Source organism: Apus apus, chromosome 3 (genome assembly GCF_020740795.1).
Source record: "Apus apus isolate bApuApu2 chromosome 3, bApuApu2.pri.cur, whole genome shotgun sequence".
Classification (NCBI taxonomy): domain Eukaryota; kingdom Metazoa; phylum Chordata; class Aves; order Apodiformes; family Apodidae; genus Apus; species Apus apus.
Genome location: NC_067284.1, coordinates 27698760 through 27715985, shown reverse-complemented (window position 1 = coordinate 27715985; position 17226 = coordinate 27698760). Strand labels below are relative to the sequence as shown.

General features: G+C 37.1%; 1 protein-coding gene across 3 annotated transcripts in view; it reads right to left on the bottom strand.

The window, feature by feature from the left end:
• Positions 1 to 3373: 3373 nt before the first annotated feature.
• Positions 3374 to 17226, bottom strand: part of ERICH1 (glutamate rich 1) — a 69115-nt gene continuing 55262 nt past the window's right edge. For 2 of the 3 annotated variants that reach the window (XM_051615204.1, XM_051615206.1), the window contains 3 exons: positions 10048 to 10425; positions 8530 to 8724; positions 3374 to 3888 (listed from right to left, as the gene is read on the bottom strand). In XM_051615204.1, coding sequence (XP_051471164.1) covers positions 3815 to 3888; positions 8530 to 8724; positions 10048 to 10425 — 647 coding nt within the window. In that variant the 3' untranslated portion in view covers positions 3374 to 3814. The remainder of the gene's footprint in view (positions 3889 to 8529; positions 8725 to 10047; positions 10426 to 17226) is intronic. The other variant, XM_051615205.1, reaches the window with a different exon arrangement.

Genomic DNA, 17226 nt, shown 5'->3' with positions numbered 1-17226 from the left:
CCACAGCATGTTAGTTTTACCACTGTTAAAATAAACCATAGAAGGTGTAGTAATATTCAGCCCTTCTTTTAGAGAAGAAGCACAAGTAAGTGACCAGGTGTTACAATTCTGAAAAGAAATCTTTTTGACTGCAAATAGGATGTTAAACATGGAACCAAACAATCCTTTCCCTCTGCTGTTTTAAGTACATTGCCTAAGTGGTATTATTCTAGGCTGAGTAATGTCCATTTCTTTTGCTTTTAAACTAGATCTTTCTGCTGTGTTCTCTCATGTATTGCTCTGAAGTGTCCTTAAGCACATTGCAGTTAAGCACACCATTGTTTGGCACATTTTTTTCAGAAACAAATACACTCTTATGGGATTGTATTTATCTTCAAAAAGACAATCTATTTCCTGCTTGAAATGGGTCTGATTTTCTAAACCCTCCAACAACTCATATTTTACTTTATTCTTTACTCTTTATAATCCTTGTTAGTGTAATAGTGGCAGGTTCGATAAGTTTAAGATTCAGATCCTATCGCAGGTCATTTGCAAAGACATCAGATATCACTGACTAACTAGCTATGCTCTGAAACTGTTCCCAGGCTTGCTTTGCTAGGATCAGCTGATTTCTGCACAGAATATAAGGCTCTTAGAGTGGCTAAAGTGAAAGGAAAAGAGAGAGAATGAAAGAAATCTTTTCCTCTCCATTACCTGATTCAAGCAACACACATTTTTGACCTGAGAAATTTTACTCACGTTCTGGGATTAGATTACTGATAGTACAAAAAAAATTCTCTTTGGCAAAAATACCCACATCTCCTCCATATCCAGCTATTCAGAATTCAGTGTATTTAAAAAAAATCACTTTAATATTATGAGAAATGGCCAAGCACTGAAACAGAATAGAAAGCAACAAACAAAACTGTGAGACAAGCGTGTGCTTGTGAAATGAGTGTGTGAATATGTGATGGTGTGTGTCAGGCTGGACTAGCTGGTGAACAGGAAACCTATAGGGCAGGTAGGAGAGCCCAGGATGGAGGCAGGGATATAAGACAGACAGGGGGTCTGTGCTGGTATTCAAGGCATCTGTGAATGGGGGTATGCTTGTGAATCTAGGATATGAAGGGCATGTGTATTTCCACTCATGAACTTCAATGCCAATTAGCCAGAGAAGATGACAGCACTCATGCTTAGTGTTACTCACAGGTGGTGTTCCAGGCAGTGCTCCGCCTGTAGCAGCCTCTGGTGTGTGTGTGTGTCCCCGAGACATGTGCTAAGCATCACTACTGGCTGAACCCGGAAACACTAACACTGCAGTCGCCTCTGCTGGCATGGGACAGAGAGACATCCAGGTTTCCAGCTGCACCATCCTGGGAATCAGAGGACAAGGAGGAGGAATTCCCAGGTCCTGGGGTCTACCCAAAGCAGCAGCTTCATAATATCCCTCAGCAGAGCCACTCCAGAGTTGGGAAATGCAGGCACTACAGTTGTTTGTACAGTCCTAATTTCACCTGGCTTGTACTTGTGTTTTGTGTCTTTAATTACATGTTCTCATTTATTTTTTCATATTGTCTAGGACAGATGATGCTTACCTAATGAGTTGCTGCTTATCCTATTTGTGCAGTTCCTAGGCCTCATTTACTGCACAACGTTCAAACTTGAATCTGAGGATAAAGTGATTAATTTCCTGTCGACTCTGTCAAAAGAGTATATAGACGCTTCACATTCAAGTGATACTTACTTCATTCTCCTGAGGTGAGACTGAAGCACACAGCATCTCTGTGAAAAGTCACAGCTACAATTCAGTGCCTATGTGTTAGCAAGTCAGGAGCATTAAAACAGGGAACACACCATTAATTTCCCCTCTGCAAAGCCTGGTTTATCCTCAAAGATACAGACCTAACTCAAGCTCTCCAGAGCTGCATGCAGCTGCTTTAGCCATAAGACCATTTTGTCTGCACCTGCAATCCTTTGGCATGTTACTGATTCACTTTTAACTTCTTCAGTTAATGAGAAAGAGGTATAATTTTACTACACATTTTTAAGCATCACTAAAAGCAATGCCTTGCAATAGGATTTATCAGGCAATACAATAAAAACAAAGCAAAAAACCCATACAGTTTATACAGTCTTGTCAGTAGTCCACTTCCAAGCACATGTTGGAGGAGTTAAATATGTTGCCCCTACCCTACTGATGAGGAAGCTAACACACATTAAATGTGAGAAATGCCTTGCTCTGTGTCACTGTCCTGGTTTGAGCCAGGACGAAGCCAAATTTATTTTTACTGATTTTTTTTTTTCCTTCAGTGCACTCTCTTTTAAGCAGCACACTTGCTGAAACTAGCAGCAAGTTTTCCAGCTGTTGGACTGATAATGCCGGAATGTTTATAGATATTGCTGAGAGACCAAGGACACTTTGCTCTGCTTGTTGAATCTGCTGCTTCGACACTACGTACGTATGTACAACCCTCCCATAGGGAGGAGCAGCCTAGACAGATGGCAAAACTGGCCAACCAAATTATTCCATTCATATCTATGTAGCTTTCGGTATAAATTCCGGGATCAGGGAAGTCATGTCCTTTTTCCTTTTCTGGCGTCAATGGCTGGTGTCTGGGGAGGACTCCATCTATCCATCTCCTTTGATCCCTTGGCCTGTGCATTCCTGACCCTTGCTATCTCTACCCTCAGCTCCTGTCTGCTCTGCCACTATCTCTGGCAGCAGTTTGGGACATTTTGGCACTGCTCACAGCTCAGAAGTGTGTAGTGGGAGTTGCTGGGGGTGGGGGGAGATGATAGGGGTTTTGCACATTCCTGCACATATTTGTATATATTTTCTTTTATAATTATTTAATTATGTATATAATTTAATTTATTTATATATAATTATGTATTTAATTAAAGCCGTCTAGTTTAGTTTTCAATCCAGAAGCCTCTCTCCTTATTCTCTCTCTCCTTTCCCTACCTGGGTGGGAAGGGGATCAAAAGAATCGTTGTCATTGGTTTAATTCCAGACTCGAGTCAAACCGTGATAATCACCTATCAGGTGAATGACTCAGCTGAGAGAAGTGGCTCTCACTTATGCAGCATATTTTTCTTCAGGATTTCAAAATATTTTACAACCATGGATATTATTTACTTTAGCATCTACATATGGAAAATGCAGTTGCAGAAAGACTACGTAGTAATGAGTGAGAGAACTCAGTCTCGTAATTCTACAGTCAGTGAAGCCCAACAGATTGCATCAGGCGGGGCTGTGGAATAGTTCTGAAAATGCCACCCAAGTGTCTGCATAGGTCCAACAATACCTACATGGCCCACACATAGATATTTATCTGTTTACATTATTTAGCAGTTTATTCAGCAAAAATACACTCCTCAGATGTATCGTTGCTTAGATTTAAATATAAAAATATATTTATGGTTTTTAGGTGAACAGATGTATCAGATAAACAAGAAACGTCAAGAAATTAAACTTCCAGAAAGGAACTATCAATTTATAAACAACAACAACAACAAATTATACTTCTCAAACAGAATACTTGATACAGACTTTATCACTCCAGGTAAGTCTCTTATCCTAAAGTGAAATGTACATAGTAATCCAGCTGAAGACTGAGGCCCACAGCATATACATATTCTTGACGAACCAAACACAAAAATCTCATGTAGTTATACTTTCTTGTTGTCTGCTGGAGTTTGTAACACAGAACAATATTTCATTTACCTGAAGGTGTAGAATGCATATTGACAATGCTCATCCTGAACAATTGCTACTTGATTAAGAGTTTGTGTATTAAATTTTAACCCTGCGCGAACGGACACAAGTGAGGCTTTATTTCCTGTCCTTCACAGGAAGGATATCTGTAATCCAGTAGTGAAACAGTGACGTGACTATCTTGGTATGATCTGAAACAAAGAAAAGACATTTGTCCTGAAATACCTTTATGAAATTTCTCAATGTTATAGAAGAAGACTTGTGCAAACATCTGTTTCCATTCAATATTAGCATTTCAGTAAAATCAATGCAGAAATCAGAGCTTGAAGTCTAATACATACAAATTTATAGATAAACAGGTGCATTTTCTTTCAGGAGGTCGATTATTTGTATGAAAAACAATTTTGGTTCTCTATTTTGGAATGTCCTATTTGTTAAGATACAATAATTCAGAAAAATGACACGATCATAAAGGTAAGGCTAAAAGAGTGCAATCTTCTCCAACTCCTTCTGTCTGGAGAGTAATTTCACACATTATTATTTATCTTGCAGTAGCACCTAGTAGTCCCAGTTGAGAATGACTTGTCATGTACAAACAGCTGCATTAAAGGATCAAAATGCATGGCTTCTGTCTTCATTAAGAGATTATTTGTGTGATTGTATTTATTTCTAATGACAGGACTTTCTACAGAACATCACATAATATCACATTTAAGATGATTCTATACAGGTTTCCCATTTTATTTCCTTTTCTTTGAATGTTCATTAAAAAAAAAGTTAAATTTAATCCTTTTAGGGCCTCTGTGTATCCAGCCTGTGCATTGCTGGCACACAGCAACTGTATTACTTCTGGTCTGCAAAATGTACCTCTCCAACCCGTGCAATGGAGACATATATAAGGGACAACTCTCCAAAAAAAGGTAGTTAAAAGAAGCTTCTAGCTCTTCTGTGAGTGATAATTTCCTAGGCAACAAGGGAAAAGTATATTTGAGACCTGGTACTAACCAGCAAAAGGAAATGTTAATAGATGATGGAATCAAGTTGATGAGTAGAAGCTGAACCAGTTCATAAATTAGGAGATAGTGACTTTTTTTTTTTTTTTATTAGGCAATCACCTATGCTTCAATAATTGATGTGAAATGGGAATTAAGTAGCCCTCATTTCAAAAGCTACAGTTTCCAACCAGCAAATGAAGCATTATTTCTAGTCACAGCTCTTCTCCTTTGCCCACCGCACTGTGCAGAATCGTGTTGGTGTCTGGCTTCCTTTTGCACGTGGCCACTGACTTTCTGACCGAGATCAGCCAAGCCCACATCACAAGAAACGTGTGTGTCTATGTGAATTTGAAACATTCTCTTCCTTGCACTTACAGAAGAGTTTATTTAGATGTAAGTACTTTTTTTTTTTAAAGACTACCAGATAAACGGAAATACTAGTAGGACATTTCATTCCTTTTTACAGTCTGAGAACAATGACACTTTAAATAGCCATGTTCAAACAAAAACTTGACCAACCTCAACTTTGCATGATTGCTAAGTACAAGTTAGAAGTAACTTGATGGAGTAACTTGAAGGATAAAGTATAAGGTAAGTTGATGGAAAATGACAATTAGACAGAACCACATGTCTCTCTTAATCCCAAAGATTTTCTTGTTCAAGTATGTTTTCTCATTTAAATGAAGAGTTAAAGATAATACCTTGATATTGATAATTTTTCTATTTCAATCTGCTCAGCAAGTTCCTCTTCCTGCAGAAATTTTCAGACCCTACCACCAATGTTGTTAGATCTTTCTTTGATATGACTGCAGAAACTGAGATCTAAGAGTCTAAGATAAAATGGTAGCTTTTTTCTTGTTTCTTTTTTCTTTTGGTTGAATCACAATTCCCAACCTGAGTAACACGCTAAGAGGTGTGAAGGAAATACCAAAACATGGTCCCGGTTTTCAAATTTGTGGTCTACAGACCTTGGGCAGCCCATAGCTTTACTCTAAAGGGTCTGTAAAAACTTAATAAGGAAAGTAAGTTTATCATCAGTAGGTATAAACTTGCCAAGTGAGACTTTATAGCTCCAGTGAAAAATTAGATTAAACCAGAACACATATATATATATATATATATGAGGAAATAAAATATACATAATGGTTATGCTTAATTTATAAAGTTTACTACTGGAGAACGTGAACTTACATGAAAGAGATGGATCATTTCTCATTTTTTTCCCTACTTTTTCCTTCCTTGAATTAAAGACAAAACTGAACAAAACATAGCACCCACAATTATTCCTTTGATGCTAGCATCTTAAGTAGACTCATAACCATGGGAAAAAGGGTTAACTTGTTGCATTTGAACTACAGGGAATAAAACAGGTTTATTTTGTAAAAATAATACAGCCTTTCCAAAATTAAGAAAAATAATTTTATTTTCATAATGTTAATAAGGAATAACCTCTGCTAGTACATCATGCCCCAGTAAAAAGAAACAAAACAGAAAAAATAATCAAACTTGTAAAAAAAATTGAGATCACTATGATGTAATGTACATTTTTATCTTCATGAACAATCCCAACCTGTAATTCTATAACAAGACCTTGAATTATTTGAGACAAGTTTTTGCAAAAACTCTCTATTTTTATCACCTGTTCATTTGGAATGAAATTTTACATTAAAAAACAACAACAACACAAACAAACAAAAAAACAACTTGGGCAAGATGACTTAATTTTGAGCCAGAAGAAAGAAAAAAATATAATTAAAAGTGTGATCCAAGGTAAAGTTTCAGAGCACTATATTCTCATTCACTGGCATTCCTGAATTACAAATAGAATGTATTATAAAACTCTGCTCAGACAAATTAATATCTAGCAGGTATTTAATTATCCTTTAATAATTAACAATCAATGTGTTTTCCTCTTTCTTATGTTGTTGTACTTCATGAATATAAAATCAGCTATTATGGTTACACCACTGTGAGCTTAGAATGAGATTATAGAATTGAGCCCAGAGTGACAACAGTTACTAGGAAAAAAAATCAACTGGAAGAGTAAACCAATTCAGGCTGCATCAGCTGAAGCATCCATGAATTTTAAAAATCACTCAGTAAATCATCTTCTGCTTTTACAAGTGACAAAAAACACATCAGCAAATTAGGGTAGTTGCATGGATTTGTTTCTAATTTGCTTCTGTAGTCTCTCTTCAGTCTGACATTAATGCTTCAAAAAAGTAAACAAAGTGGCTTGCCTAAAGGCTGCAAAACCCAACAGAATTCCTACTGCATTGAGTAGAATTTGGATAAGGCCTGTAAGGATTATACTGAATGTGGTCACTTCAGAAGTTCCATTTTGATTTAATCAACAGAAGCTGAATAAGGTCATTTAATAAAGGGCCAACACCATTACTACTACTCCTGCTGAATCCTACTTTGTTTGGAAATATAAAGTATATCCAATGCGATAATCTGTTTATAATTAATCATAGAATCTAGGCTTCAAATTAATTATCGAATGCACAGAAGAATTTTGTTACGTGTATATGTGGATACTTCAGATCTATCAGAACCTTAAGGACTATCATAGTCCATATCTACACTTTAAAGAATACATACATACATCCCTAAGAGTGTCCTTTTCAAAATGCATCAGCTATGAACTCTAAAGGCAGGAATTCCCTCTTGTCCATGTTCTTGCCATGCATAGTATGCAGTAGGCTCCAGTTGTGGACCGAGATCTTTAGCTACTATTATGCTGTAAATGATTTAATGATGTTACAAGCAGTAGTCTCTTCTTTGAATGTTACTGCTAGGCCCCTGATGGCTATGGTTTCATGTATTCTGTTACCACACTACTACCAGCTCAGTCATTACTCTTCAAAAGACTTAGAGCACTATCGAAAATTGTTGAGATTCTCTCATGCCATACCAAGCGCTCTCAATTCCAATTAAATTCTTCAAGGGGCAAGAAAATTCAGCACACCTTGTAGATTTGGCTGATGCTGCAATAAAAGTACTAATGATAAGTGTTTAATGATAACTGTTTAAATGAAGATTACTTGGAAAATGAATTATTATACTTTCTATGGATTAGATGCTGTTCCCACATTCACTTGAGGAACTATTAACTGTCCAAGAAGGAATTGTACTAAAATTATAGGGGTTTTAATATAGAACAAAAGGAGCACGAACAAAGTCTAACTTGTGCCACAGGGATAAAAAGATTTAGTAAAAGAATAATTTTTCTTTCTGTGTCACTCTTCATAATATAATTCATTATAAAGAGTGACTTTACGTTTTTACAGTATTTTTAAGAAACTTAGACCAGATCTATACATTTAAATTAAAATCAAGCTGTAAATCAAACTCTGGCATGCAAAATCCATGTATAAAAAAAGCCACATAGGTGACCAAGAAGAAAAGAAATAATGGGCTTTATTCATTCCTATGCATGTAAAAATTAATCCTTAACTGGATTAATGAAATTTCTGAGATAAACAAGTCAATTCCTGTGATTTAAAAATTCTACAAAGAGAATGTACTAAAAATGTGCTTTAAACATGAAGAAATCTTAAAACAGTTAAGACTTAAAATATATTGCTTTAAGAACCTGGATCATCTTGTACTCTACAATGGCCACAAAATAAAAAAAGCTTCTTTGTTGATGGTAACCAAACATGAAACTGGGAAAATCACTGTATTTTCCATTGGAACTATGCTTTTAAATCCTGTATATTTACCACTACATAATTTTTACAGCTTCTTAGTTAAAAAATACGTGACAAATCCGAATTTGAATTCATACAAAAAAAGAACATCAGTGAATGAACGTGAGTGAATGGTACCTACCAGGAGGCATCATGGATTGTTCTTGGAATTGTTTCAAAGCATCCTTCAATCTCTCGATATCCTGTACTAATACAAGGGATTTCAGTTGATGTAGAAGAGTCAAATCTGAGGAAGAGATGGTGCGCAATTCAATATATCGTAAAAGCTCTTGGGCAGCTGCTGAATTTACAGCAGAATCCGTGCATTCTGATTTATCTGGAAAAACAATTAGAAAACTACATTAAAAATACTCAACGGGCACAGAGAACTTGCCTCATACTTTCTTTTTGAAGACAGTGCCTTCCTTTCTAGTACAACTCACAAACAAATATCATATACTAGAGAGCAGTTTGTTCCTCCCGTTTTTCATTAAATATTAAAACAATGGTAAGAGGGGAAAGTATCAAATTCAAAAAGTAAAAAGGACCATAGGATTCATCGTGACAGGAAAGTAAGAGGAACCTAAATTTTCGGATTAGCACAGGAAAAAGATGTGATGAAGAAACTATTTGGTGGCCAAAGCACTGTGTTTTTGCTTCCCCCACACTAAGTATTATAAAAATGCACACACATATTGAGACAGGGATCAGCTCTGTGGAACTACTGCAAAGCTCTTCAGGAGGCATCCAATTAGACTGTTCTTGTAATTCTACATTTTTATTTAAAAAGCAGATTATTACAGCATGCAAGACAGCAGAGAGGACATGCGTGGCTTCTACAGCACTCGTGCATAATTCATTCTTCCATTCCAGTAACAATGTTTTAAATTTGCCTGTTTTTTACCAGCAAGCCAACTGAAAATAACAGATTTTTCCAATTCAGCTTTTTGACATAAATACAAGAAACATAATCCAATGTCACCCTTTGAAAATGCTGCTAAAAGCAATGGCTTCCAATTTTACCTAAAAAAAAAATGGCGAGTGTTACAGTCACTCAGCTAGAAAAGGTAAACAGCATAATGTCTGAGTATCAGTTCATCTTGTTCAGAAGTGCTTCAGGTCAATACACTTTCCCAATGCCAACAGTATTTCTCCACTCCTCTTCAATGTTATCTGCCTAGATTTCCTTATATACTACAAATAAATCTCCTCCTGGGAGGGAGAACTTTCTGAAAAGTAGGTTGGTTCAGAAATGGTAAGCATTAGTTTAGGATAGCAATTATTAGCCTCATTTGAAACTGAAAACATGCAATCCTTCTGGATATTTGCTTGCAGAGGAAATAAGAATTTGGTCCTATTTAACGACTACATTTAGCCCAAGTGCATTGGGATATTTTAAAAAACACCAAGGAATAATATATTTTCAAAGACAGAAAAAAAAAGAGATTAGGACCACAGCTTTTCCTGTTGATGTGTATTCTTACACATTCATGTACACACCAGAAAATGGGACAAATAGTAACTATTCACATGTCTTACTGAGTTCAAACCAGACGCTTCTCTGGTAGATTTGACCCATTCTACAGCAATAATAAGTACACTTCTATTTTCCTCTACATGGTAATACTCAGGAAAAGAAAGAAGAAAGAGTGGTACATACTGTCAGTAAAATAAATTTGTTGTGTTGCCTGCAGGAAGTCCAAAATGCTATTTGATTTTTCATCTATGTCTTTTAAGTCTGCCGCTTCTTCTCTGTTGCTTTTGTCAGGCTGATACGTAAAATCCACACTGGTAGTTTTTGTTACTAAGCCAGCTGCCCTCATTTTTTCTTTCCGTCGCTTCTTTTTCATTTTCCTCTTCTTGTTTTTGCTTATTTTAGGACTGTCTATCTGCTGCAGCTGTAAATCACCTTGAACAAGAGTCTTTTGCATACCAGATTCTGTTTGTTCCCCATGTAAATTATTAGAGTTTTGCAAACTATTGTTTTGTTTCTTCCTTCGAATGCGCTTTCTCTTGGTTTGTCCTTGATATTCCTCCTCTGCAGATTCAAGAGAGACATGATAGTTGTAAATAAGAAGATCTGTAATAAGCATTTTGGAACTGCATACAATGAAATATTACTCTCTTCAAATTCTGGGATGTCTGAGTGGCTCTAACATTACTTTTATGCTTAGAATGCCTTTCAGTACTACAATGTCAAAGCCAAATTTTCCAAATGCATTGAGTAAGAAGTTCTTTTTCCCTTCTGCTTTCAGTAAAGTCTGTAATCTCCATGCTACATGCTTTACATCATATTTACTTTTTAAAGGCAGATAGTACAGCTCAATACAGAGAGTGAGGGCACAAGAATTGCTAGGGCAAAACCCAGTATGAGCAGAATGGGGGACACAGGATGAGAGAGCTCCCCCAAGAGCCCCAAACCACAAGAAAAATGCATGTAATTCACAATACAAGACAATAGTGTTTATATAGATGATATATATACAATAGTTCTGTGCCTTAAAAACATGAGGCATCTGTTTCTGATTCTACTTTCTCCTTAAACACGTTCTTCCTTTGGGATATCTTACTGCTAGCTCAGCTTTGGACATCAACTTTATAGGCAAAGCATGAAAGACATGAATGACCTTGGCAAGTAAGCTCTGATCTATTTAACAGCCTGTCTTGGTTTTGTCATGCCCTTGCTCCATTATAATTTCCTTACTAGCTTATTCTTCAAAAGGCTCAAATGTCAAGGGAAAGCAGTCCCTCTTGCCCTCCAATACAGCTTTCATGCTGTTTTACTCAGATCTTATCCCTGTACACGAAGCCAGAGTTCTAAAGTCATCTCTGACCCTGAACTGACTGCCTCTCCCACATGCTCATGTCTAAGTGTAAGCCATCCTGGCACTGGCAAGGGAAGACTGTCAGAATCCCTCTTCCCTCTGACTGCACTGTTGCTGAAGTCCGTATTAACGCCTACAGTAACTCCAGTGTCATTGAATGAAATTCCCTCTTTAGTGGTCTAACAAAATCCTCACATTTAAACATCATGGTGTGCAGAATAGAAGTGTTCTTCTAATGTCTTGCTCTACAAAGTTAAGCCATTTGTTCTTCCCTCAACCTCTACCTGCCTGTTTCTAAATTCCTTGGAATGCACTAAGCCCAGTGCTCTTATTTACCTGGCTTTACACCATTGCTTTCCCCTAGGGTCAAAGAATCCTTGCTTGGCTAATGCTGGTACAATGCAGGAGAGACAAATGAAGCCCATCACTTGTTTCTGAATGATCTATACAGTCTCCTGAACTGCCTCTGACACTCAGCTTGTCTGGCTTTCTTATCATACCTTCCCCTACCAGTCTTTGCCTCTACTTTCTCCACAGTTGGAGGCCCTCTCTTTAATTTGTTTCTTTTTCTGTCTTGAACTCTGTCAGCTCTGAGCCACTTTCTCTTTTTAAACACCACCACAAGACTTCTAGTTCTTTAGCTGACAGATGACTCACTGCAAAGCAATTTTCCATACTTTCTGTGAAGAACACTGAATAAAAATAAATTTGCTGTATTGTAACTGAACACCATAGCATGTTAAAGACAAACCAAATGTCACCTCATACCCACAGTGTGGAATGTTTCACAGGCATGGTATTTGAGCTAAATATCTTTATACATGATTTGGACATATGGGATGTGGGAAAACAACGTCTGTGTCATTCTGTAGGAACAAAATATCAGAACTGAAGGCAGATACGAATGGTGAAAGATGCTATAAACAAAACATCAATGTTTCAACTTAAGTTCTAATTTTGATTTTCATGGGAGTGTTTGTGTTATAATAGATAAATTTCACTATAAACATAGATACATTGTTCCATAAAATTTCTCAGCCCTTTGTTAACCTGAACCACACTTTTTGCTTATAAAGTTACTCTCATCTCTTCTCTCAGCAAAGTGGCCCAATGTGCTCTTTAAGAATTCAAAAATCACTAAATCTCAGCAAAATTATACCACATTCTGCAGCCAACCACCCTCAAATGGTTTGAAGCCACTTGAAAAAAGACAGTGCAGAAGGCAGAACAGGGACAGGTGGACTCAGTCACCTTGGAGGTCTTTTTACAACTGTGACAATTCTATGATTCTGTGAAATCCAAAAGTTGGCTTATCCTTGGTAGCTCAGGACCACAGAAGGTCTGAAGAGACCAGGGTAAAGCTGTCACAAATCAGAATTAATGTAGTCTTCCCATGTGTATGTTCTTAAGATAAATAACCAATTGAAAGGAAATCAGAACCATGCTGACTTTCCTCCAACACCGATAATAAATCAAACACATGACTTTACCTGGTTCTCTTGAGGACTTAAACTGGCAGTCCTCTAGCAGTTTCTGTCATTCTTTGCCCCATATTTTAATATCTCTTTAGTATCTACTGCTCCATATGTGCGAGCTACTAACTATTCAACAGCAGGAACAGATGAAATTAGATGCTGACAAATGCAAAGCAATGTACACAAAAGGGATTAATTTGAAGAACTCACTTCTAGGGTTAGAGTGAACTGTTATCAACTCAGGAAAAACAAAACAAAAGCCAAATCTCTAGTGTGAGATGTCCCTGCTTATTGTAGAGGGGTTGGACTAGATAATCTTTAAAGGTCACTTCCAACCCAAGACATTCTCTGATTTTATGGTTCTATGATTAGTATGGAAATCTCAATTAAAACATTTGCTCAGTGGGTATCAGTGATCAAAAGAGCAAACACTGTGTTTGCATACATAAAAAAGAGGATGGAAAATGACAGCAAAAATATTTCAAAGCTATTAAATAAATCTGTGGTACTCTTCAAGCTTGTAACACTATGTTTCTTAGTGTAATCCCACCACAGTAAGACTTGGGCAGACAACAGGAGGAATCTTATAGAAGCTACCAAAGAAACTCCAAAAATATTTATATGACTTGACTTGAAAGAAAGAGTAACTAAATGGGCTCTCTTTCTGCCTCCTCAAGCACCTGAGAATGGTCATGCTCAGGATTAGGACTTCTCCCCTAAAAAAGGTCGCAGGATCAATAGTCTGACTGAAGAACATCTACACCAGTGCACACAGCACAGGCAACAAACAGGAGGAGCTGGAAGCCACTGTGCAGCAGGAAAACTATGATACAGTTGCCATCACAGAAACACGGTGGATGACTCACACAACTGGAGAGCTGCAATAGGTATCTACGAACTCTTCAGAAGAGACAGGCAAGGCAGGAGAGGTGATGGGGTGGCCCTGTATGTCAGGAAGCGTTTTGATTGCCTAGAGATAATGATGGCAATGAAAGGGTCAAACATTTAGGGGTAAGAATCAGGGTGAAGGCCAACAAGCAGATACAATGGTAGGAGTCTGTTATAGTCCACCCAACCAAGAGGAAGAGGCAGATTAAATATTCCATAAGCAGCTGGAAGAAGTCTAAAATCACTAGCTCTTGTTCTTACGGGGGACTTCAGTTTACAAGATGTTTGCTGAAAGAAAACAAGACGAGCCAAAGCCCAACTAGAACTTAATCTGGCTCCTGGGGTAAAAGACAATAACAAATGTTTCTATAAATATATTAGCCACAAAAGGAGGGGTAAGGAGAATATCTACCCTTTATTGGATTATGGGGAAAACATAGTGACTAAAGAAGAGGAAAAGCTGAGGTACTTCAAACTTTCTTTGCCTCAGTCTTTAGCAGTAAGACCAACTGTTCTCCAGGTACCCAGTCCCCTGAGCTGGAAGACAGGTAAGGTGAGCAGAATATTGAGTGGGATTCACCTCCCACAACTTTAGCTGTTTGAAAGGAAAATACTTAGTGCATACTTAGACCTGTGCTCTCTCTGATAAAACAAGATGCTAGCATCTTCAGAAAGCAATTTACGTCATCCTAAACCAGCTGGGATGGAAATGCACCCTGCAGGTCTTCATATCTCTCTCCCCTTCCATTAACTACAAAGGAAATATAGACAATGAATTTGGACTAGATGCTTGCAACAACTGAAGAATGAGTCTCTTTTACAGAAATGAACAGTATGGAGGAAGGTGCTTCTTAACATGAGTCTGCTCATCAGACTGATTTTAACTAATTATAAAATTCACCGTTTTATTAAAAAAACCCTACACTTTTGACTGATTCTTTACTTTTCAAACCAGTAGGGAAACCAGAAAAAATTGATGAATTTGCTTCCAATAATTTCTCCCACTGACTGAAGAGGTCTGTTATATAAAAGTAGCATAATTATACCAAGTGCAGGGGATATATACTACACACGCAATCTTAGTAAAGTTAAATACATACTCAAACAATGTTGATAGAACTACCAGCTTCTGGATCACACTAACTATACCCACAACTGCAGCTACAGCTTGTCCTAATTCTACAAGAGCCGATGATTCTCTTTCTGTTCCATAATAGCCTGTCACCTCTCTCCCACCTAAGACCCATCTATGCTCCACAAGTGGCTTAATTTATCACATAATCCAATTATCCAGAAGCAATTGTCTTCAACTGTTTTAGTCTGGACTGAGTGTCCTCTCAGACTGAGCAAAGTGGTATCCAGACAGAATGCCCATACACATTTTCCAGCAATGGTCATAGTTTCCATATGCATTTCTTTCAGCTTTAATAAGAACACTCTCCTCAGGAACAGTTCAGAGTTAAAAATAACTTTTCTTTGTGTGTCCCCCCCACCCTCCCAGATTATTTTTAGTCTAGATTATTTTCCTGATGCAGTTTACCACGCAGCTGCACAGTCACACTAGCCTGATTGACACAATGATATGCAAGTCGGAATGAGTATCCTGAAAGGGAAAGTCAGCCCCAAAAGAAAGTGTCCTCCTCTAACAGCCTGTATCACCTGGCCTGAAACAATTAGAAGTTTTCTCTGTGCAAAAAGCATGTCTCCGTAACATAAAAGAGGCAGAAATATCTCAAAAAACAGACTTAAAATGAAATACAGGAGTCAAGGTTATAGATACTGCTTACTTAATTCTTTTAATAAAAGGCCAACACATCCAGTTTATATCTTCAAGGAAAAATACAAAGTAATAAAAAAAATTATTTACATAAAGACTCCAAATAAGATGACTTTTATTTATTAACTTCTATTAAATTAGCAAGTTATTTTGTATTCATCACCAGGACACCTGGAGACACAAAGAGATTAAATACAGAACTTAACATAAGCTAACAGCAACAGCTGACTACCAACAGTTCCTCTCATCCAATCTAAACATCAGCACGAACACATTGCTGGCAACTCTGATTGAAAAGATGAGCTTCCTTAAGTTTATCTGTATTATTTCAGTTCCTTCAGATAATGGCAGATGGAAACATTCAGGGAAAGCATCAAATCAGGCAATGAAAAATGGAAGGCTATTTACTTAGGTGTCTGTAAGTCTAAGGTATACAAAGTTCCACAGCATGCCAAACTGAAGTTTGGTTTTGAGTATCTGAGAATAAACTGGTGGTACTAACGATTTTTAAAAAATAGGTCCCTAAAGGTCCTTACAACAAACTTTTAGGACAGCACATAAAAAAAAAAAAGTAAAGCAAACTGAGGAAAAGAAAAAGAATATCTGAGCTTTAGTAATCTCCCCTATAACGTGCTCACCATGACGGAAGCATAGCAGCTGGCTCTCCTGCTCCAGGACCAAGTTCCACAGGAGGCTTTCTGGATGTTGTTCATGGTAATTTTGTTCGTTTGCTCAGATGAAACACAACATGTCCCCCTCCTGATTTTTCATTCAGTTTGAACTCTTTTCTTCTCCCTGATATACTGGGTAGATTTTCTGTGGTAAAGCAAGCAGTCATTGCAGAAGAATTTAGTTTTGGTTTAGGATCTTGCAAGGGAAAAAAAAAATATTTTTGGTGCCAATTAGATATCAGCAGCCACAGTTTGGCCAACAGTGAAAAGCTGTGGCTAACCAATGCAATAGAATGTAATGCTAATTAGAATAAAAGCAATACTGAAAAGATCTCAGGAGCACAAGGCAATGTTAACATTTTTACAGCCTTTTTTTGTTTGTTTGTTTCAAATCATCATTTGAAATCAGGAAAAAATGCACTTCAAATCTACAAAACTTCTGACATTGGACAAAACTGCAAAAATCTGGAAGCTGTTTAGGATAGGGATTGTCTCATTTGTGCATTATACTAACAAATGACAAATTAATATAAAACTGGCAAATGTTGTATATATACGCTGCCTACCACAATAGAGTACCTCTTGGATTTAAAGTAATCCAATAAACAGCAATGACAATAAGTAAAGGCAGATATCATGGTCTGCAACAGTCTTCAATCCTAAATGTTTATCTGACTGTATATACAGACAAATTTCTACTATTCATAAGCTGTAGCAAACTCCAGCCATAAGAGGAACTGTACTCGGTCACAAGCAACTTTCTGAGGCTTTGGCAAAATTTTTGTGTAAATTCAAGGAACTTCAAAGGAAATACATAGAAACCAAACCAGCTGTAGTGCATGTATCCACGTATTTCCTGGCTCTTCAAAGAACTCCAAAATATGTGTAGATTTTCTTTTTGCAAACCTCATGTTGATCTTTCCCATGCAGATGACAGGTTTTCAGGCATCCATAGATCTTATTTTGCATTATAATTTGTAGGAACTGCCTAAGGCAAACACCAGTATTACAGACTAGGAGTTCCCTAGATAATTTAAGAACTATTTAAAAAAACTAGCATCACACTATCCAGCCTCAAAACATCTGATAACAAGGCATGTGAAAAAACAAGTGGTTATGCATCACTGTCAGTAAAGTGGGCAATTCCCTACCTTAAACTTGTTCATAAATTTTAAGTGAATAAAATCTGGCACTAATGATTTT